Here is an 18,499-nt window from a genome sequence, read left to right as displayed (position 1 = left end):
CCCTGGAAAGTTCTGTGTAAGGTTACATGGCGTTCTGGTATCAAAACGTTTCTCTCTCTCTCTCTCTCTCTCTCTCTCTCTCTCTCTCTCTCTCTGTCTCTGTCTCTCTCTCTCTCTCTTTCTCTCTCAGAGGCTGGAGTCACATTCCAGTGTGTGTCTCCAGGATTTATCATCTGCTTGCTCTGGGGTTCTGCTGTTAGGATTGTAATCCACATCCCCGTTTGTTGGTTTGTTTCACTGAGAAACAGGCCGGAGGAGCCATGCACATTTTAAAGAAGGCCACCTCAGGCCTAGTGCTCTTTGACTAGCAGATAATTCCACTTCAGAAGGTCTCTGCAAGTCTCCAGAAAGAACTAAATGGAAGAGGCATGAATCTAAGTCTCAGAGATGGGGAATGTAAACACCACCACACATTATCCATCCAAGAGGAACCTCATCCGTGGAAATTCCCATGGAAGCAGGCCTTACCTTCTTTCCTGTGACAACCAATGTATAGCCGTTTTGATTTGATGGATGCTCAACAATCACTTCTGGAGATACAGGATGGGAATCGAGGAGGAAGTTCACATGAGGAGTGAAGTGTGCCGTCCGAGAGAGCACCACCTGAGGAGCAGAAGAAACCACCCTCATTCCAATAGACTTACTACAAACACAGGAAGAGTGCATTACTGCTCCAACTAAAGACCCACAGTGCATCCTGTTAGAAACCAACGCAACATCTTGCATCTCCTGCCTTGAAGCCAATTTGTCCGGACCCTCATGTTTTGCCTATGGCCTCAGCACAGCTAGGGGAAGAGATCTTCCAACCAATCAGGCAGCACATTCAGACCGATCCTTACAAGTGTGTGGGGAAGAAGGAGCGAAAACTCTCCCAGGAGGAAGACACCACATGGGCTCCATCATTCCCGGATTATTCTCTAATCTGCCCCCCCTTTTTTATATAAAAATTTTTTTTTGAGACAGGGTTTCTCTGTATAGCCCTGGCACTCACTTTGTAGACCAGGCTGGCCTCAAACTCAGAAGTCTACCTGCCTCTGCCTCCTGAGTGCTGGGATTAAAGGCGTGCGTCACCACACCAGGCTTAATCTGTCCTTTTAACCCTCCCCGTGGGGCAGTTTCTCCAAATGTAGAGCATGGGGTGAGTCTGGAAACCTGGGGCTGACTCCAGCTTTGCTACTCTTAAACTGTATTTATGGATCTTCTGAGGTCAGAATAGACTCTGACTATTTGAACTGAATGTTAGACACACACACACACACACACACACACACACACACACACACACCACTGTCTCATGATATACTATTACTTTTACAAAGTAAACCTGGGGATCCATCCCATATACAGTCACCAAACCCAGACAATATTGTGGATGTTAAGAAGTGCCTACTGACAGGAGCCTGATATAGCTGTCTCCTGAGAGGCTCTGCCAGAGCCTGACAAATACAGAGGCGGATGCTTGCATCCAACCATTGGACTGAGTGCCGGTCCCCAATTGAGGAGTTAGAGAAAGGATTGAAGGAGCAGAAGGGGTTTGCAACCCCATAGGAAGAACATCAACCAATCATTACCCCTATAGCTACCAGGAACTAAACCACCAACCAAGGCGTACACATGGAGGGACCCATGGCTCCAGCCGAATATGTAGCAGAGGATGGCCTTGTCGGACATCAGTGAGAGGAGAGGCCCTTGGTCCTGTGAAGGCTTGATGCCCCAGTGTAGGGGAATAAGAAGGAGGGGAGGTGGGAGTGGGTGGGTGGGTGGGGGAGCACACTCATTGAAGCAGGGGTAAGTGGGATGGAATAGGGGTTTCCGGAAGGGAAACCGGGAAAGGGGATAACATTTAAAATGTAAATATAGAAAATATCCAATAAAAGAAAAGGAATAAAAGTAGGTTTTAACTTATTACAAATAAACTACATTTTGTCCTGGCTTTAAAAATAAGATCTGGGGCTTTAACAATGCCTAAAGGATGTGTTCAGATACATGGTGATATTCTCGCTTTCAGGTATTTGGCATTAGGGATATTCTCCAGCAATACATTCCCCCCCCCTTCCTGTTTCTAGAATCAAGTGACAGTGGAAATTTAGACAGATGAACTGAGGAGACTAGATCAGAACTGTTATATTAGCTGATTGCCGATTTTAGGAGGGTTTGGGCATGCTCAGAGGGTCTCTTAAGTAGGTCATCAGTTTGCACACAGGGAGGTGGAGTAAGAGTTGATTCAGCACTGGGCTTCAGATCTACTGTGAAACTGCCTGACACTTCCAAGAAACTTTTATAAGTTGCAATTTCAAAATGCACTGGTTCGTTATATGAAGCCTCTGGACAATGATGGGCACCCTGAAATTAGAATACAAACGAAAAAAAAAAAAAAGGAACAAAACCAAACCACTCCCTTGGCCACAGTTTTCTCATTCACAAAACAGAAGTGGAGATTAAGTGCTTTGGCCTCAAATACACACAAAATGAACATATTCTGGGGAAAATGGTCATTTCGTTTTCTTCTTCAACACAACAAGAAGTCAAGTAGCCTGAAACAATTTAGGAAGATTTCCAAGTGCTTAATTTGTTCTCATGGGATGAACTGTTAATAAAAAAAAACTAACCAAGTGCACATTGAGCCATAAAAGTTTAACATTATGATAGTTTGGTTCTACTCCGAACAGTCAACACTTTCAAAACACCTCCATTAATCGGGGTGGTTGTATTTACACAGAAGTTAAATAATGGTTCAAGGGTCATGTGGTCAGGATGGAAATTACTGTTATTTCTTATATTTAGGGCCCAATAGTGACCTTTGTGGGCAAAATGAAGAAGAGTTTAATTTCCAGTCCCCTACCTCCTTCCTTGGCCTACTCCCCTACCAGATGCTGAAGATCCCAAACCTCTGGAACACAGCACCTGGATTTCAGCTATTCAGTTTTGCAATCTTAAACCTCTTTCGGTGTTTAGCTCCTCCCATTCTCTGTCGTTCTCCAACCCATGACTTCACTTTGAAAATAAAGATCTAGAAAACCAAAAAACCCAGCCAAACAAACAAACAAACAAACACCCCCCAAAAACCAACCAACCCACTAACCAAACAAACAAACAAGCAAAAAAGAACAAAAAAAAACCAAAACAAAAGCCATAATAATAATAATAAATAATAATAATCAAATCCTTTCTCATGCACAAGTCAAACCCAAGACAAACATCAGTATGCTGGCTAGTCTTAGGTCAACTTGACAACACAAACTAGAATTATCTAAAAGGAGAGAAACTAAACCGAGAAAATGCTTCCATAAAATCTGGCTGTAAGACACTTCTTTAATTAGTTACTGAGGGGAGGGGACCACGCCCACTGTAGGTGGTTCTCCTCCTGGGCTTCTATAAGAAAGCAGGCTGAGCAAGCCATGGGAAGCAAGCCAATAAGCAGCATTCCTCCATGGCTTCTCCATCAGCTAAAGCCTGCATGTTCCTGCCCTATTTGAGTTCCTGTCCTGACTTCCTTAGATGATGAACAGCTATGGAAGTGTAAAAGCCAAATACACCCTTTCCACCCCTGCTTGCTTTTTGGTCACGGTGTTTCGTTGCAGTAATAAAACCTAAACTAAGACATACCAGCTTATCTTAATACTCAGTTTTCTGTGACTTTCACCTCTTTGATGATTATGGATCAACTCTTGTATATTTGCATGCTGCACCTGTCTTTCTGGTTTCTTCTCATCTCCTCAGTCCTATTACATGACAATGATCATCTCCCAGAACCCTTTGAAAGGCTATGTTTCCTTTTCCTTAAACTGCTGTCACGTGATATGTCAGGACTGGTTGCTGAGCCTTATGGCAATTCTATATATAACCTTCTTGCTCGGTTTAGAATTTCTCGAATCTATAATAAGCAATCCCCTCTTAATTACTAGACTGTTATCTCTGACTTCATCACATATCTGATTATATGTGCTTCCCAGGAATGGTTAACCTTTTGTTTTAATCGTTTTTAACGATTAACCTTTTGTTTTAATGTTTGCATCCCTGGGCTTGGGTGGGTTGATTTGTTTTTTGCCTTCTCATGATTTTTCAGCGGGAGACACCATACAGATAGACACTTTCATCATAGGTAACCGAGCCAGACACTATGCTCAGTGCTTCAAGAAGAGATCACAGTTATTCTGGAAGATAGATGCTGCTTTTACTCTCAATAAAATCCAAGGGAGAATTGAGCTGGAGAGTGAAAGAGTCAGGTTTCCCAGTGACTTTATCTAATGCCCAAATCTGAGCATTTGATTCCTTCTTAAACACCCAGCTGCTTGGCTCTCCGAGCCCTGGAGTGAGTACCAATATAAAGTCAGAAGTCCCAAAGAGCACTGGGGAGTTGAAGCTAGAACAGCTTTCACAATGCACATCCTTGCCAGCTACTCCTTGTTTCAGGAACCTTGGCTGCAGGAGTTAAGTGTGCCTAAGGCGAAGGCCTCTCTGTTTAAGTGAGTACTGAAGGCCCACATGAAAAAGCTGCTGGACTAGAATGGGTGCTGTCTGCTAGGGAAAGTGGACAGACCGCAGGAGAAGGAAGGAAGACCAGGGAAAGAGGGGGGCAAATCTTAGCCTTTATAGTGATGAGCAGAGACCTTATCACAGATGCAAATACCCTTTCCACTGATCATTAGCCTTTTCTCTGCAGGAGCATCCACTGTAAGGAAATGCCAAGAATACTTTTTCTATCATTAATCCCTCCCTTTCTCTCATTGCCAGAATCCTAAATAATTGAGTAACCACTAAAATCCTCAAAATACTCCCGAAGCCATGCTTACAAGAATTAGGAGTTGCTTTTTGTTGTCATGGAGATATTTCTAGGGACAGAACAAAATTTGGCATGTAAGTTTAATTCTTATGATAAATCACTTGGCAATCTGAGAACAATTAGTATGAAATAGAAGACTGGCAATTATCTTTTGAATTTCTACTGTGTCCATGACTAATTCTTAGTATTTAGGTCACAAACCCTTTTTCTTTAATGATTCTGAAAATATAGGCCTAATGCACTGTTTGGGGGGTGGGGAGAGGGAAAAATCCAAATTTACTTGCTCATTGCTGTTATGAGGCCACATAAAATCTCTCAATAAGGTGTCTGAGAAAAGATGTGGTAAATCAATACATGAACAGAAAAATAAAACTGTGGTTTCACCTGGAAAACTTAAAATGTGAAGAAAATACTTTTTGTGATTTATTATGATTCATAAAGACTATATATAGATTTTATTTTCAACTAGACATCCTTACAAGTTAATTTTGTTTAAAACAGATGAAGATTTTATATATACATACACATATATATGTATGTGTATATATATATATATATATATGTATATATATATGATATTTTCTTTATTTACATTTCAAATGTTATCCCCTTTCCTGGTTTGCCCCCCTCCCGGAAACCCCCTATCCCATCCCCAGCCCCTATTTCTATGAGGGTGTTCCTCCACTGACCCACCCACTTTCGCCTCCCAGCCTTTGATTCCCCTACACTCAGGCATCTATAGAACCTTCATAGGTCTAAGAACCTCTCCTCCCATTGATGCCTGACAAGGCCATCCTCTGCTACATATGCAGCTGGAGCCATGTTTACTCCTCGGTTGGTGGTTTAGTCCCTGGGAGCTCCGGGGGTCTGGTTGGTTGATATTGTTGTTCTTCCTATGGGTTTCAAACACCTTCAGCTCCTTCAGTCCTCCCTCTAACTCCTCCATTGGGGACCCCGTGCTCAGACCAATGGTTGGCTTTAAGCATCCACCTCTGTATGTGTAAGGCTCTGGTAAGGCCGCTCAGGAGACAGCTACATCAGGCTCCCAGATGAAGATAATTTTAACAAAAAATAAATCTAGGTAGCTATCTATTTCCTCAAATGCTCTGTCTCTTTTTAGACAATTCAATAGTTTCATGTATAAAGGGGATGAGGGGGAGGACGGGGAGGAGGAGGGAGGGAGGAGAAGGGAGGAGGAAGGGGAGGAGGAAGAAGAGCTGGAGTGATGGTGATGTTTGTAGGGCCAATAGGAATTTCAGTGCTCACTCGAGAAGGAAATATCCTTAATTTACAGCAGACTGATCATCAGACTGATCATCAGCTGACTTCCAGGGGCTTCCCCAATCCTTCAGGGAACCCACTGTCACCCGTGCTGTTCTAATATGACCACAAGGCCACTCCACCTCCTCTGTCCCACACCCTTCCCACATGACTTGGCACACACAAGGCTGGGAGTGTGTTCCATCTCCCACTCTGACTGTTTCTGGAAATCCACTGCTCTCCCTGCCATTCCCACAGCTTCTAGCCTGTCTTACAGAGGCCTAGCTTTTAGAGTATATGCAGATTTGTGCAATCATTACTACACTCAACGTTGAAATACTTTTAGTCGCTCAACAAAACAAAACAAAAAACACCCATCAACATCCCTTAACAATTATTGCCCAATCTCTCGAGCCTCTGACAAGTACTAATTTACTTTCTATCTCTCTATTTTCATATTCTGGACATTATATATGAATGGAATCTGTCTGGAATTTTGTGTATGGCACTTTCTACTTAGTATATGTTTTTAAGATTCATCCCTGTTCCTTTTTTATTGCTAAGCAATACTGTGCTGTATATCCAGGCCACATTCTGTGCACGTATACATCTCTTGGGGAACAGTTTGGTTGCTTCTATGTTTTACCTCTGAATAATGCTACTGTGGATACTGATGTGAAACTATCTGTGTGATCATATACTTTTATTTCTCTTGTGGGTTGCATCTAGGATAAGGCTTTTTTTTTTCTTTTTAAAACCTTATGGTAACCTTATCTTTATGTTTTTGAGATATTGCTAAATTATTTCCCAGTGTTTGTACTATTCTACATTCCCATTTCTTGACAGCGTGTCTCTCTACATATCTCTGGCTGTCTTGGGAGTCACTAGACCAGGCTGGCCTCGAACTCACAAAGATATGCCTGTCTCTGCCTCTCAAATGCTGGAGTGATGAGAGGAAAGGTGAGTGCCACCGAGACTGACCCCATTTTCCATTTCTTTATTATGGACATTTCCGTAAGTGTGAAGTAATACTTTTCTGTGGTTTGGGTTTGTGTTTCTTATCAAGTGTTTTTGTTTTGTTTTGTTTTGTTTTGTTTGTTTTGCTTTTTGTAAGAGGAAAGTGTACTTCAAGCGACTCACTGGAGACCCTTGCTTAGCTACCCCTGCTCAGCACCCATAGTCAAGGCTTGGAAGAATGTTTCCTCAGAGTCAGAGCGGGCCTCTAGACTGCAGGGTTCTAGAGAAGCTGGTAGCTGGCAGGGTAGACTCTCACTGGAGAAACAGAGTGAGAGATGAAGCACAGTTGTCTGCATGGCAGATCTCTCGGAGATAGAGAGACCTGTATGAAGTTGTTGGACGACCAAAGTGAATTTTCCTTGAATAAGAATTGAAAATCTACAGTCCTGTTTAAAGGTAATCAAGACTCTTCTTGAGTTTTGACACCATCTATGATATCGATTTATTTTAAATGTTAAGAAGCCCAGGATTTCTGTTAAGTAGTAAGGACAAACCAATTATCCATGAAAGAGTCAAATTATTGGAATTTCGGACTCAAGGAGAAAAATATGAGTAAAGGTGACACTATTGATAGACAGACCAAGTTATAACTAGATATAGTGCTACAGATTTAGAGTTTAATCTGCTTTCCTGTATTTCCAGTATAGATCAGATTCTGGTCCATAGTATGGACATAATATGTCTCCAACTCATGTCTGTTGTTTTAATACATTTGCAGATTTAAATGTGAAGCCCACTTATGCCTTGGTGAAGGCCCGAGTGTTTCAAATGTTTCAGAATGTACCTTTGAGTTTAATGTGTAATTTTCAAGGGATGACTCTGAGGCCTTATGCTTCCGGACAGCTTGAGATTTCTTAGCATCTACAAAACGATGTTTATTGGAAAGAAGCCATAACACGAAGAGCTGCTGCTTCAATCAAGGAAACTAGTTTAATGAAATAGAAAAAAAAAAAAAGAGTGGGAATTGCTGATTAAGATTGGAAGCTCAGAATTCAAAGAGGTGGGAGACCAGATACAAAAGTTAGTGAGGTAAATAGAGCAGGAGAGGAAAGATAGGGCCCTCTGTGTTGCAGAATAAAGGCAGGAAGTTCATTAAAAATCTAGTTCTGGGGAGCTTCCTTCTGTACTTTGCTTGGTTATTTTTGCTAGATGGATATGAGTGCTTCCATATCAAGCAGACATTGTAGGGACAGGCATATTCAAAAAGCAAGGCCTGGGGCTGGGAAGATGATGGCTCAGCGGTTAAGAGCACCGACTGCTCTTCCAGAGGTCCTGAGCTCAATTCTCCAACCATCTATAATGGGATCCGATGTCCTCTACTGGTGTGTCTGAAGACAACTACAGTGCACTCGTATAAAAGAAACAAATAAGTAAATCTTTTAAAATAGCAACTCTTCCTGTGTCTGTGTTTCAATTATTTGAAAAGAGTCAAAAAGAAATTTAAGCATCTAAACTCCTAATAATCTAGTGACATTGTAAAACGAAATGGGAAGAGCCAATACATTTGTCAGAGATTGGGTGTGACTATGTTTCCTGCAGGCTTATGCTTGAAAATTTGGTTCTCAGCTGGTGGCACTGCTCTGGAGAGGTTGGGGGACTTTGGGGAAGTGGAGTCTGGCTGAAGGAAGCCAGATGCTGGAGAAGGGGCCCTGAGGTTTCTATCCAGACCTCGCTTTCTGTCTGTCTCTGCCCTCTCAGCTACCCAGATGTGAGAAGCAGCTTCTGCCACAGCCTGCAGTCGCTGCTGATCACATCCCATATTCATGGCAGTAATGAACTTCATCCTCAAGGCCGAATCAATGCTTCCTCCCTTACGTTGGTTCTGTCAGCATTTTGTTACAGTGATGAGATAAATAACTAGTGCAACTTCCAAATTCATAGCAAAACACACTGGCCATAGGACAATTCATCTGTGTACAGAGCTCATCTACTACCAATAGTTAAAATTAATAAAGGTTCATAAATTAATGATATCTGTTTCCTAGTTTATGTGTCTCTCTGGTTTTGGGGTTTATTTTTATTTTTATTTTCTACAAAGCATCCATTGAAATAAATTTTACTTTCTCTTTGTTATCCACAAGCAAAACAAACAAAAGTTCCACATCTTCCCAGGGTTTCAAATATTTATGATGCTTTAAATTTCTGTGATTTGATAGCGAACAAAATATATGCCTTTTGAGAGCATGGATACATTAATTTTAAGAACCCAGCTTAAAGTTTAGCTGTGGGCATGACCTTGAGATTCTTATTTACAGTGAGTTCTTGCTTAGCACACAGAAGGAAGCTCCTGAACTCAATGCACATGTTCTCTTCAAAAAAAAGATTCTAGTGCTAATATTCATTAGGTAGGTCTATATCTAGGTCAGTGCTGTCTATTTCATTATAAATGACATTTTTTAATGATGCCTTTGTGAATATTTTATAAGTGATGAGTCAATTAATAATCCCTAAAGAGAAACAATGTTTGAGTTTAATCTTCATTCCGATGCATCTCTATCTAATGCTCCCTTTCTGGACTAGTATGTTTGCATCTACCTATTAGAAAACAACAGTCATTCTCAACATGATGCATGTCATTGCCCACAGATGGAAGGCACTGATATGGCACGCCAGATGAGGGTCTAGAAGCCCCATGCAGTCGGATGGTAGGAGGTGAGGAAATGAACAGGTTTATGGAAAGGGAGTGATTACTCTCACCTTACCAACATGATCCTTTAAGTGATGGCCATAAAGAATCATCCTGACCAAACGACATCGTTCCTCTTTCCTTTCTTGCTAGACTCAACTAGTCCCGATAAGACCAGAAGGGAAAATAATGAGCTTTAACATCAATGAAGGTAACAGAACAGGAAAGGGGTTGGAATGATGCAGAAAGACCAGAGTGGTACCAAAGAGCTTGATGGTAGCTGTGATTGTGCCCAGGTGGTGGACACTGCTAACCATGTACTATTTGATACTCAGTAATTGTCTGTGAGTTGAGTTTGAAGCAGGCCTTGGAAAGGCCTCTGGTCCCCACCCCCATCCCTGATCCACACCGACTCTGTCCAGCCTGACAGTCATGCACAAATATTTTAATAGCAATGCTTTGCATTTAGAGATTAAAGGCCTTATACAAGTGCTGTAAGAAAAAAAATCAAGCAAGCATTGTTTAGATGTTGATTAGATGAGGAGCTCAGAAGGGGAGACGCTGGCAATCCCTGTGATTAGTCCCGTGATCGTCATGAGAATCCGCTGTTCTCCCACATGGCCCTGCTCACTGGGCTAGGTTTCCCTGGAAGGACACATACTCCCCGTGTTTAGTTCTGCTATCTAAAAAGACTGCTTCGTGACCTACTTCAAAGCATCCCAAGAGAGTGATCAAACAAACCAAAACTGTTTTTGAATTCTATTACTGCTCTATTTCCAGGGATCTAGGCTCAGCTCTGGGTGCACGTGCACATCAGTCTATTCAGACTCCTGGGCACCTGCATGAGACACGTTATACACTTGTTTAAAAGTTAGCAACATGCCCAAGATGTCTCCTCTGCCATGCACAGACTATTGTTAGCTAAACAATATAATTCTTTCTAATCAAATAACCACTGTGAAATACCTGATTCACTTTGCACCCAACAGCTGGGGCCATAGCTTGTGTTCCCAGCCTAAGCTGACCAGCAGCACAATAGGAAGGGCAGAAACAGCTGCAAACTCTTGGGGTAAAAAAAAAAATCTGCTAAGCAACTTTGCCATTAGGCTTGTGGGTAGGAAGGAAGTAAAATCATTTCTCTGTGTTTCTCATGTGTAGCAGCTGCCTTGGGAGGGAAAAAAATATGTTGATTCTATTTTGTAACAGAAATGCCACAGTATTTACTAACACGAGAGTTGTAGAGACTTAGCCTGGCTACAAGACTCAGAGTTTTAGTCCAATGAAAACACTGACAGAACCTGGTAGTCAGTCACCCTGGCAAAGGCAGCTCCAGGTCTCACGTCTTCTCTACCCTCTTTACCCTCCCCTCCCCCCACTACTGTGTTTGATGTAAACAAACTGGATTTCAGTGTGGTTGGCCGCCTGATTCCATTGCTGGTCAAATGCTTTAGGTTTATTTATATAAAACTCGATGGAACGCAACTATCACAGACATAGTCCTTTGTGCTCCGGGGGGTTCTCTATCAGCATGCACCACTGCTGCCAGGAAAACATTTTAATCTCCTCTATCAAAATTTTATTCTCCCAAAAGCAGGTTCCGAGTTTCCTTGGCTTCACTCGCTTGCTCAGTTTTTGTTTTTGTTTTTGTTTTTTAAAAGAAAATCAGTAGAATCTTAATATATGCTTGATGATGTTAAGATGACCTGGATAACACATCTTATCAGGCAGTGATGCCAGTACCTGTTATGAAATAAGTTCTCATTTTCACCGTTTGGACCATAGCAGAAGGTAGCTCCCCCACCACCCAAACACACTAAGATATAAGAATTATGCATCAACTACAGAATTTTGGTTACAAGGAGTATAGGGTTACAGACACGTGATCTATTCCTTGGATGGTACAAACTCTTTTATTAAAGTAACTTACTTAAAAATAGGATTTTATTATTATTTTAACATGTGGAAATAGACTATGACCCTTTTCATGATTAAAAAAACACTGCTCTACAGATGTAACAGGTTATAGCTCTATGACATATATGCATGTATACAAATAAATTTACATATATTCATGCACTAACAGTGAAAAAAAGAGGCCACGTATTTGAAGGAACTCGGGGAGGGCTATATGGGAGGAGTTGGAAGGGGGAAAAGGAAGGGAGAAATACAATTATTTTATAATCTCAAAAAATTACCTTTCAAATTGTAACTGATTGTTAAATTGTATTAATGTAGACCTGGATTGGTGAGATAATGGGGAACTAAGAAAACAGAAATGCACAAATAAAGATGAGGGAAGCAAGCCATTGGCACACTTGAGTAAGTAGTTTACAAGACGCCCCCTTGCCCTTCAGACTCTTTGGATTTTTATAACAATGATCAGTGTAACTGAAGAATGCCTACAAGCATAAGCGATAGGATTCCATTTCAGAGATAACAGGTAACAGTCATACGTTAAAGCTTACATGTATGTGGGAGGAATATGTGCCCCACCTTCACAGGCAAAAATAGATTTAAGTGACCAAGACTGGTGATGCAGGCAGACAGCACACTAGACTGGGAAAGGGGCAAGGAGGAGAGGTCAGCTGTGAGGGTGAAGACAGTGTGGGGACATTCATATCACAGGGTGTTTGCTAACATTTTAGAGACTGGAGGTTGAGTGACATGCTGCATGACTCTGGAGAGAGGTCCTCCCATGCCAACGAGCATGAGAGAACCATGATTTGTAGTTCTTAAATTATGGCGATGACCAACATCCGGATTACTCCAAAGATGGTGAGAATTTGCAAAACTCTGCTTTGTAAAATAATATACATACAATATGTGGGGATGGAATGGATAAATTAAGAGGAAAATCTCATCACTCTTGAGTGGCTTACTAGATGCCCTTAAATAATCAGGATATCAACTATATTATACAATTAATTACTATATTAGACAATGAAGTAAACATTTTCCCTTATAATATTCATAGAAGTTCCACAGATGTCACCGTCCCTCCACATTAGTTGAGAATTTACTCACGAACTCATGGTGAGAAGCACCAATAACTATTAAAGCAATAAAATATAGCCAACACGAGGAGGTTGTTAATTTCTGCAAAGTGCTCTGATTCTTGTATCTAGGAAACCCTAATTCCATCAAGTCTGAAATGTGAACTTTTATTGTATGGAAATACTGTCACTAGCCATTAGAAGCATTTCTTAATGGATCCTGCTCTGAAAAAAAATTAACTATCTGAACTTCTTTGTGAGACTCCACTCCTTTGCAGAAGGAGGCGAGCCCGAGGTACAGTGGGACTTTGATAGCATCCCTTTCTGATTCCTGCCAGTGTCTCTCAGGGATGCAGATGATGTGAATGTCTCTTCTCATGGACATGCATGGGCCACACAATAGCTCTCCTTTGATGCCCAGTTTTCCCCTGAAACAGGAAAACACTGCCTGGAAGTGCTTAATTGTTCCTTTTTTTTTTTTTTTTTTACTTTCCAATCATGTGATAAAAGTTATGAATGGGGGAAAAAATCCTGATTCTAGACAAGAAGATTAAAGCAGTCACATTTGGGCTGAAAGATTCAAAACCTTTACAAAAACAAGCAACCCACTTCATAAAAAGTAGGTCATGCCTCGTTGTTACCCCTTTGGGTTCTGTCTCTAGCTTCCACTTGATTTGCACTTTATAGCCTGTTGGTAAACACGGTTCAGAGATAACTGTACAAAGGCAGCTACCCTAAGAATGCTCTTACCTGCATGAAGCGACCTTCTGACGTCCCTAGATTAGCAATGGTGAGGTCACCTTTGATGAAGGTGGAGATGGATGTCAGGAGCACTTGGTTGAGCCGGCCCATGAATAAGTCGACGCGCTGCAAAGCCGTGGTGAACTCTGTCCGATACTCGTCACTGCGCGCCTCACAGCCCGAAGAGTTTCTCAGCAGGGTCTGGAGTAAAACATGGCCACCAAAAGTTAGATTCTGGAGACAAACAAGCTGGTAGGAAACTTTGCTGTGTGTCATTAAAGAGTTTGCTCAGAATATCAAGGATAGTCGCATGAACAGACAAACAGCCCTAACTGTGCATGAACATCTGTAGTGACTGTTGGGGCTCCAGGCACTGTGGTGTGTACAGACTCTCAAAAAATGGGAGGCACAGCTTGTTGTCTCAGTGTTACACTGTGGTTCGAATGCACACTCATGAAGACGGGGGAACCTGGATGCCATTGAGAAGAAAAGCAAAACTTTAAATGTCTCATTTCTTGACATTAGTGTATAGTGCCTTAGCAGCAAGTCCTATGAAATGAATTTCAGGTATGATGATGATGATGGTGATGGTGATGTTGATGGTGGTGATGATGACATTAAAAGTCACTCTATGATATATCTTAAAATCCATGCATATGTGCATGTTTTGGGGGGCACAGAAGTTGAGGGAAGTAGTTTTATAGAGAATTCATGGGGAGGTAACTGAGCGTTATACCAACTGCATTCATCAAGTCTCAGACCTGAGTACGCGTGCATTTTGTACAATTCCTATAATCTTTCTACATTCAGAAATTGAGGTGATCTGTGTTTTATTCTCTCCATCTGTAAAACAGATTGCTACAGAAAAAAATGTCTCCACAACACAGAATTTTTGCAAAGATTAAGTTAACTAGCTCATATGAATCTCTGGCAATGGAACGAGCACACAGAACTTCCCTTTAGACTGTCATTGTTGGGAGAAAGATTTTTTTTTAAAGTGCACATCAAATATCCCAGTAAGCATGTTCTTGAAAGACAAGCACCAATCTGGTAATGTTCAAATTGTAGTGGAAGGGTGACAAGAAATACTGTTCAACAATGCAGGGAAATGACCCTTAAGCACCGAGGATCCTGGCCTCTATGTCGCGATCCAGCCTCTGGTGTCTCTCTTACTCCTCAGACCTAAGCACCTGTGCTTCCTGTGCAGGACCAGTCATGCCTGAGTGTCCACATCAGATTTCCCAAAGCTTCTAGGGTCACCCCTGGACCACACATGCCTGGACCATATACGTACCATACTTTCCCTGGCAATCTGTTTCTCCTGTGATATCTATTTTATTGTCTCTACATGTGATCTCCATCCACAGAACTGAGAGACCTCAGGCTTAGCCTGACCCTTTGTCCCTTCCTGACCTTATATTATACACATCACAGAATGACTCTTCCATTGTTCTAGCTGTATGAGTCAGACATCGAAGAGTCTTCGTGGTTCCCTTCTCCTTCATCCCTCCCGTGTAATCTACCTTGAAATTCCATCAGTTACATTTCCTAACCGTCCTAGTTACTTTCCATTCCTGACCAAAGGCGGCTTGGAGAGGACAGGTTTGTTTCAAGGTTTACAAGTCCAAATCACAGTCCATCATCGACAGAAGTCAGGGCAGGAACTCAAGCGGAGGCAGGAGCCATGGAGGAAAGCTCCACGTTGGCTTGCCTCCAGCTATCTTGCTTGGCCCTCCCAGGACTAGTTGCACAGGGATGACACTACTACCCACATTGGGCTGGGCCTTCCCACTTCAACCACCCATCAAGACAATGCCACACAGAACTGCCCGTAGGCCGTTCTGATGGAGGTACTTCCTCACTTCGGGTTTCACTGCCCCAAGGGCCTCTAGTTTGGGCTGGTTTTCATCAACAGACTACTTCCCAGATCTATGCCTGTTATTTCTGTCATTATCACTGTGATATCTGCCCTAGCCATCCATCCTTCTGCTGTGCTGGGGCAATAGCTTCTCAACTGGCGCCACTGTCAGATTAGCTGCCCATATTGCAGTACGTCTTTATTTTATTTATATGATTCAATACCTCCTCCTTTCTATTTAGACGATATAATTCATCCCCCCTGCTCTTAGGGTAAACATTTTTAACATGGCCTACTAGGTTTCATATTATGTGGCTTCTACCCATCTTCTGGTTCTGTGTTTTCTGTGTTTCTGCGTTCAGGCCTTCTTTCAGGTGTGAGAGTGTTGCAGGCATCTTCCCAATAACACGTCTGACATAAGTGGTTTGCTCTTTGTTTTTCAAGACTGGGTTCCTTCCTGTAGTCCTGACTGGCCTGGAATTCACTCTGTAGACCATGCTGGCCTTGAACTCACAGATCCACCTGCCTCTGCCTCATGAATGTACGGATTAAAGATGTGTACCACCACTGCCCAGCAGGACGTCTTTATGTATAGCTACTAGTTTGGGAAAATGATTGAGATGTTAGAAATCCTTTGTTACTATCATCCATTATAAAACTCAGAAACGTAATCTTTTGTGGTACTTATGATTGAACTCAGGGCTTTGTGCATACTAGGCAAGCATGCATTCCCTACCCTCGTCACCTGCCCTCTAACTTATTGTTAAGTATAACAAAAATTCAGCTATATTACTGTGTAGTGACTTCGTTCCTTAATGCTGACCATCCATTGCATGGAACTGTAAAGTTCTTATATGTTTGCCTCTGTGGTTTAAAGCCACCTAAAATATTCTATTTTTGTGCATTGACGATTTCTTCATTTTAATTGGCAATCAATTAGCAAACTGAGAGAGCCTTAGGAGAGACTAAATCTATTGTATCTCGTAATTAAGAAAATGTTTTAGTTCTGGACACTTACTTTGATGTATAAAAAGCACTAGCTCACTATTTAATTAGAAGCCTTTCTTCACTAAAGTATTATAGATTATTCTCAGGAGTAGCAGTTAACTGGGATGTACCAGCTATTCAATAGAGATACATTAATTGATAATTGAGTTTTGACCGGTGATTGCTGATTCATTTTGTAGAACCCAGAGCCAAGGGAAGCCGGTTAAAGGAATAACGAACAATTTCAAATCTTAAGCCATCTGAAGTGCCTCATTAGGGCCAGGTTCCTTCCCTTACTAGCCTCTACATTGCTCCTTCTAGATCTCAATAGTCCACTGGGAACTTTAAAACCTCAAACTTGACCTAGGGCACAGAGTTTCTCAATGGATTTTCCTGGGATGCAAATACAACGTGTATGGTGTGGAACCATCCTGGATCATAAACTATTGTCGGCCTCTGTCATCAAAACATGGGAACTTCCTTAATACTTTTGACCCAGTTTCCTTCCATCATGCCTAAGTGATGTCAGTGAGTAATAACCATCGCTGTAAGATCTGCACATCTGCAAAGCCACCAGAGATAAGGCCCTTCTCTTAACCCAGGTCCACCTCTCTGAGTGGGGTGAGCAGGAGAGCAGGTGAGGTGATCTCTGGGCATTTCTTAGAGTGCCTACAAATCTACAGGAGCTTGCTGACTTTTTCTTCAGTGGAAAATGTGCTGCAACCAGGGGCTCTGCCCCTATACACCTGTTGTCCCAGATGCAAAGGTTAAAAATAAATCGGCATCAGCGTCGATGGAATATGTATATTGTGAGCTTCAGGACCCTTCCTTCAGGAAATTGGTTTCTAAATCTCATCTTTTCAAGGATTTATGTCGATATCTCTGCCCAATAAAATTCCTATGTGGAGACATTGCACAATGCTGGGATAGGATCTCAGGGCTCCTTGATCTTGAAAGATTGTGCAATTTAGAGCTAAGAAACAAACAGCGTCATGTATATTCTGGTTTCATTATGCACACATCCATATCTACTTCTTTTTTGTCTTTTCCCAAAGCAGAGAGCAGCAGGGGGAGCCACAAGAAGACTGGCTTCTGGGAAGAAGTAATGTCCCAACATTCGCTGACGGAGAGGGGAGAGGGGACATTACTTCTTATCTCTCTCCCTGCTGAGAATGTTGGGCAACCCAAGGACTGCTGCAGGGTGGTCTACAGAGCTGCATGCTATCTGAGCCTTAGCAATAGGATTTTAATAAGGAGCCACGATATGGATGCTTGGAGCCAACCTTCAGACTGAGCTCAGGGGTCACAGTTGGGGACTAGCAGAAGGACTGGAGGAGCTGATGGGGCGGGGGTGTCCCCACATTGCAAAGAAAATAGGGCTAACTTTCAGTGAGATTCACTATGTTCTGGAAGGATGTCCCTGACCTCAACATATGCACACCCAGGATTGTGCACCATGCACAGGCACACACCTTAAAGATTATAAACTCCTTTCCCCGGGCTCTATCTTATATCTCATCCTAGAGATATATAGAATTACTCTGCTCTATACGCTCTGAAGTGATTCCTTAAGTAAATCAGTGTATTGTGTTTATGTGTGTAAGGTTTGTTTTTTAAAATCATTTTATCATATCTCGCCTGTTACTTTTTTTTAACATGACTCAAATATATATTTTGTTTCTTTTAATAAAGAGAAAACTGAAGTGCTAGAAACCTCAGTAGGTTTGACTCAAAATGTTTCCCTCAATTAACACTGTGATGTATGAAGCAAGTATGCAATTACATTTAATTCAGTGTAATTAAGGATGTGATATATTTGAAATAGCGATTCTTTTAATTGATCTATAGGACAGATTTAGCTCATCTATAGCTAATTTGAATCAGTCATGTAGATAACGTTTTAAGATTTAGTTTTGTTAAATCAGTCCATCTGACTCATACCAGTTCTTCCATCCTTGACCATGGAAAATTAACATACGGTTTTTCATATAAACGTTATTCAGAGTCATATTTTGCAGAAGGTATAGTAATGGCTTTGTGGGCGACTCAACTTTCAAAATGGAAAGTTCTGTCTCTTAGATTCTTTTAGCCAGTTAGCTAAACACTCAACAGTTAGGTTTTCTTTCCTAAATGCCATCCCTGCAGGGGTGCAGTGGAGCTGCTGAATGCAGGTGTGCAGGGACTTCAACATCTGGCTACACTTCTTTTTTTTTTTTTTTCCACTGTTTTTTTTT

At 41.7% G+C, this 18,499-nt stretch overlaps 1 protein-coding gene across 3 annotated transcripts in view; it reads right to left on the bottom strand.

Annotated features, from left to right (window-relative positions):
• Positions 1 to 18,499, bottom strand: part of Met (MET proto-oncogene, receptor tyrosine kinase) — a 109,063-nt gene that overhangs the window by 47,451 nt on the left and 43,113 nt on the right. For all 3 annotated transcript variants that reach the window (XM_021164365.2, XM_029478169.1, XM_029478168.1), the window contains exons 4-5: positions 13,430 to 13,621; positions 469 to 603 (exon numbers count right to left, since the gene is read on the bottom strand). In XM_021164365.2, coding sequence (XP_021020024.1) covers positions 469 to 603; positions 13,430 to 13,621 — 327 coding nt within the window. The remainder of the gene's footprint in view (positions 1 to 468; positions 604 to 13,429; positions 13,622 to 18,499) is intronic.

The sequence above is a fragment of the Mus caroli genome, chromosome 6 (assembly GCF_900094665.2).
Source record: "Mus caroli chromosome 6, CAROLI_EIJ_v1.1, whole genome shotgun sequence".
In the NCBI taxonomy this organism is placed as follows: domain Eukaryota; kingdom Metazoa; phylum Chordata; class Mammalia; order Rodentia; family Muridae; genus Mus; species Mus caroli.
This window is presented reverse-complemented; position numbering and strand designations above follow the sequence as displayed.